This window comes from Vicia villosa, unplaced genomic scaffold (genome assembly GCF_029867415.1).
Source record: "Vicia villosa cultivar HV-30 ecotype Madison, WI unplaced genomic scaffold, Vvil1.0 ctg.000045F_1_1_1, whole genome shotgun sequence".
NCBI classification, from domain to species: Eukaryota; Viridiplantae; Streptophyta; class Magnoliopsida; order Fabales; family Fabaceae; genus Vicia; species Vicia villosa.
Window position 1 is genome coordinate 362,663 of NW_026704977.1, and position 5,570 is coordinate 368,232.

A 5,570-nucleotide genomic window follows, 5' to 3' on the forward strand; every position below is an offset into this window, starting at 1 on the left:
GAGCGAGGGTTTAAAACATAGTCAAACACACTATATTGAAAAAACTTCCACATTCAAGATGAAAGATCTTGGACTAATTGACACTCTTTTGGGAATCAAGGTAATGCGAAAATAGTGGGGGTTATGAACTTAATCAAATACACTTTGTTGAGAAAGTTCTTGGTAAGTTCAAATTGTCACGTTTCAAAAAGTGAATATTCAATTTGATCTTAGTGTCAAAATGATGATGGAAGAGTTATGGATATATTAGAATACACAAGTGAAATTGGTTTTCAAAATGCAATGTACTATATGCAATATAACAGTTGCAAATAGTAAATGAGTAGATTTACTAGAAATCAAAACGGTGAGCATTCGAAGGACATCACAAGGATTTTGATTATCTTTTAAAACCAAATATTGACCTCCATTATGGTAGTTTTCTTGCCATAGTAGAAGGACATACCAATATGAGTTGGATATCGAGTGTTGGAGATCATAAATTTATAACTGAGTTGATATTTACACTAGTTGGAGGTGAGATTTCTTGGAAGAGCAAGAAACAAACATGCATCACTCTTTTGACCATGGAGCCATGGTGTGTGGATCTCGCTTCCACTGGTCAAAGAAGTTAAATGGTTGAGGGACCTTCTATCGGAAGTTCCATTGGCTAAATACAGTGTTTCAAAGATGTTAACACAATGTGTTAGTCAAGCCAATTTAGCAAGAGAATTCAGATAAGTGTAAAATGGAAGTCTGGGCACTTAGGCCTTAGACATTCGTGAGAAAATTGATTAAAGATGTAATCATTTACTCGCATATATACGATCGATCTATAATTTGGGAAATTCATTTACTAAGCCACTGGCCAGAGACTTAGTAAAAACAACCTCGAGATGTAGGAGGTTGAAACTCCTTGAGTAAGAGTTCCGACAATGGCGGCAACTCAATCTTACGTTAACAGAACATTAACCTCAAGATTTTCAATGGGTAACAACAAGTTGTTGATTTGGATAATTGTCAAACATTTCGTGGTAATGTTGACCTTAAAACGAGGGTTGAGTTTTATTTCAAACTCTTAATGAAGTTCAATACCGAGGGTACGTGTCTCATGGAAAAAGACACAATATGAACTTCACCTATGTGAATTTCGAGATGGTGCCGTCTCAAAGTGAGAGTTGGAGTTTCTCTCATGAAAAATTCATGAAACAGGATAGCACATGGCCATAAATAAGTGTTAGGCGAGAAATGTAGGCGAAGAACCCTTAAAGAATGTGTGTAACGTAATGCCGGTATAATCATATGGATTAATGGTTTAAAAGCATTGCTACCTAATATTCCGATTAGACTTTGCGTTATCCTTACTAAGATTAAGTTTAAAATCGAAAGATACTTAATTGTATTAACATTCTTTGTTTTCCTTTTTTCTGGAATTGTTCTTGTCATTATTAGAACAAGTGGGGGATTGTTGGAAATTATTAATATTTAATAATATTTAATCACCATAGGTGTGTTCCAAAATGACAAGAAAATATCTATGTGAAGTTTGTATTTTGAATATGAAAATAGGCAACACTTCGTGAAGTGTTGCAATAGACTGTTTGTAGTTTGAATCAGAAATATGTAACACTTCGTGAAGTGTTGCAGAATGAAAACATGCAACTCTTGGTAAATGTTGCAATAGGCCAAACATTGTAACTTTTGGAAAAGGAACTGTTTCACGAAGGGTCGCTACCTTATGAAACAATACTAAAGTGGCCTATAAAAACCTCATTCTTGATTCATAAATTAATAACAAAAAATGTACATTTGATAAGCCTATCATCTTCACTAAAATTCCAGACACTCTTCGCTACATCCGAGTTTTCGTCGGTCTTACGCAAACTCGATAAAAGGCTGAATTATCCTGGGTATTCCTGCGTTCCAACTCTAAGACATATTAAGAGTGCTTGAAATACTTATAAGGAAAGTGATTCCGTTCGCGATTCTAGCCTCGATACATTCGGTTTAAATTGATTTTCTAACAACGGGTGTGGGCGTGGGTGTTATTTTGTCACCCGAATAGCTTTTGGGTTTGGGTTCGGGTTCGGGTGGTAATTTCGGGTGCGGGTTTGGGTAGTATAAAACCCGCACCCGCGGGCACCCGTTGCCATCCCTAGTTGCATAAAAGAAACAATCAGACAAATTTGTTGACATAATTGTTGACATATTTGTTGTTGACATATTTGTTGACATAGTACTTTTTTAGAATTTAAATTTTTTATGGATATGTTTTATTAGTTGAAATTTTCGATATCTGTTGAAATAAAAAATTAAAATTTAAACTAATATTGGTTTAGTCTTCATGTAATATATGATTGTTGATAATAATATATTGGTTTAGTCTTCGGGTAATCATATTGCACGAATTTTAACATTTTTTGTATAATTAAAAAAAAAAGTAAAAGTAAAACTTAAGAGTTATACTAATAACATTTCATTTTTTAAAATATTTTAAACTATAGTCCAAATTTTAATAAATACAACATTATACTTAATTCTTTTATATCATTCTCTTTTTAGATTTTTAAGTAAAATTATGTTTATTTTCAACTAATTTTAATTTTGGATATTTATTTGTTTCACTTATTAAACTTTATAAATCATTTTATTATTTCAACCCTATCAATCTTTAAATTTTTTTATTTTTTTATTTTTCACAATTGTTTTTTACAAATTATATGTTTAACAGTTTTTCTTAGTAATATAAGATGATAAAAACATATACAATTATCTTGCAGTCTATTTTATTTTAATAATTATTTGATTTTTTTCTAATTTATTTAAATTTTTATGACAAACTCGTGATATATCAGCAGTCCACATCAGAACACGTGCAGACGCGGGTTTCCCACCAGTTATTATACTAGTTTTGGATATCCAACTATCACACCACATAACAAAATATGCTCCATCCACATTAAGCAACGGGTGCAGTTACCGTGCATAGATAAAAATGTATGCACCATGCATAGATTATTATGAACCCTTGGATCATTGGATTAAATTCTAGACATCAATTGTTATTACTCAATATTCAATACTCACCACTCAATACTCAATACTCAATACTCAATACTGGATTAAAAACATGATCCAACCGCTTATGTAGGCTTATGCATGGTGCATAAGTAAAATCCTTATGCATATTAGCGGGACCTTTGTGTGAACATTTCGTCGACTCCCAGTAGCCACCGCCGACTCCCAGCCGCCACCGCCGACTCCCAGCTGCCACCGCCGACTCCCGCTCAACTGTAAGGATCGCTATGCTCTTTCATTTATTTACTGTCATCATAATCCATTATTATTTAGCTTCCGTTGTAGTCATCGTATTGTTAAAGATTCATAACAGTGATTTATTAGGGCATTTAACTTTCAGATCTATTCATTTCTCAACCTTTTGAGCATTTCGAAGTCACTCTCACATCTGATTTTTGTAGTGTGATATGGTTCCCTTTGAAATCAGATGCCAATTCATTCCCTTTTTTAAATTTGTTTTTTTAGTTTCTGAATTTTTAAGAAAAATATAGATTAACAATGCAGATGCTTTACAACTCTATGCAAAAAGAGAAAAATAAACATAAAAAATGGTTATATTATTTACACTTCATCTCGAATGCGTAGGTCTGTGATGATGAACAAGAAGGCCAATAAAAATGATCGAATTAGTAACTTACCAAGTAATGTCATTGATGGTATCCTAGCAAACTTGAAAATCCGAGACCAAGTTAGAACTAGTATTTTGTCAAGAAAGTGGAGGTATATGTGGACTTCATCCCCACATCTTTGTTTTGACAGAGACTTTTTTGAAAGATTTCTGCATCATGAAGACGGCTTTGAACATCTTTGTTTTGACAGAGACTTTTTTGAAAGATTTCCGCATCATGAAGAAGACTTTGTACCTGTAGTCTCTAAAATCATCACGGATGTTCTTATGATCCATGATGGGCCAATACACAAGTTTTTGATTGACATAACTCCGGGCTACACATTTTGGATCTGAATGGAAAATCTCAATATGTGGATTCCCTTTATGTCAAAGGACATTAAACATCTTGAGCTTTTGACCTTAGGTGCTCCCGAATGTGAAACTCAAACACCGGATATTCTCTTCTCTTGTAAGGAATTGACTTTCCTCAAATTTAGTTCATTTTACTTGTCAATTCCACCTAATTTCCACGGCTTTAAAAAATTGCTTGAGCTTCACTTGTATCATATTGAATTTGAGTCCAGTGCAATTGAGAGTCTTATGTCCGGTTGTCCTTTTCTTGAAAAGCTCAACATTGATTGTGATGGTTGTGATTATCTTGTTATATCTTCTACTTCTCTCAAAGTCTTAGTGCTACAATTGTTTGCAACAAAATCAATTTGTCTCAAGAAAGCAAAGAATCTGATCGATTTTACACTCAGAGTACATCCGACTAAAGGTTTCATCAAAAGTTTGCCAAAAATTAAGAAGTTTTCACTGGCCAATTGGATAAAGGTTAGAAAACAACACAAATTGTAGCATTTTCATTATTGGTTAGTCTGTCTCGCGGTTAGATATTTTAGAGATGTAGTACTAAATTTTGACTGCAATCCAATGTTGATAATGAAAGCTGTGTTATTGCTACTTCTAAGCGTTGTGCAAATAATCTCATGAGTTTGTTGTTTGTATGTATAGGAATCATATGCAGGTATCATTCCTCCCAGGGTGCTAACAAGATCATTCAGCTCTTTGGAGTATCTGAAATGGGATGCCTTATGTTTGAATGATAAAGGAGACTTTTTGTATTTTGTCAGTGTTCTCAAAAGTTGTCCTAGGTTGATTGAACTTGTTATTAATCAGGTGAACATGAAAACCTATGCTTCTTAGTTTGTTTCTTATTGTTGTATTTTGACTCTAATTTTTATATTCCAGAGATACAAAGATGTTGATGCCACACAAGTGTCGGACCATTTCAAGGAGTTAGAATGCCAAAATTGTTGCCTTAAGCTTCAGACAGTGGATATCCACCTTAGCGTTAGCTCTCAGAATGCAATAAGTTTGATACAATTCATACTTGAAAATTCTCCTTCATTAGAGACTCTTAATTTTTGGTGTATTTATGCTGAATTAGATGCACCTATGTTGTTAAACATGTCAAAAGACTTGTTACGGATGGAACGAGCATCACCAAAAGCTGAGGTTAATTTCGATCATCATCCTTACCCCACACCCATGTTTACTCGATAAGTTCCATTTCCTTATCATACAACACATTCCCAAATACTCTTTAACTTTGGTATTATGTGGCCATTGTTTGTAATAGTTTGTGAATCAGGAGAACTTGTTTACCTTCTATTTTGCCTGTTTGTTGGCTGCTATTACAATTTTGCATGATGAATTCGCGATTGTTTAAACGTCTGTTTTCATGTTTTTTAATTACTATTTAGTTAAATTTTCTTGAATGGTATTTTATTTACATTTGTCAGGTGGAAAAAAATTAGGTAGAAAATTTGTTGTTAAATCTTCAGTGTCTCTTCTCTCTCACTGATTTAATCCCCCATAACTCTAGATGGCATGCTTTATT

At 33.5% G+C, this 5,570-nt stretch overlaps 1 protein-coding gene across 1 annotated transcript; it reads left to right on the top strand.

Annotated features, from left to right (window-relative positions):
* The first annotated feature begins 3,174 nt into the window (after positions 1–3,174).
* On the top strand, positions 3,175–5,339 carry LOC131622892 (F-box/FBD/LRR-repeat protein At1g13570-like). The gene is made up of 4 exons (XM_058893907.1): positions 3,175–3,272; positions 3,643–4,501; positions 4,682–4,846; positions 4,919–5,339. The coding sequence occupies exons 2-4, from the start codon at positions 4,022–4,024 to the stop codon at positions 5,231–5,233; spliced, it is 960 nt and encodes a 319-aa protein (XP_058749890.1). The 5' UTR covers positions 3,175–3,272; positions 3,643–4,021; the 3' UTR covers positions 5,234–5,339.
* Positions 5,340–5,570: the final 231 nt, after the last annotated feature.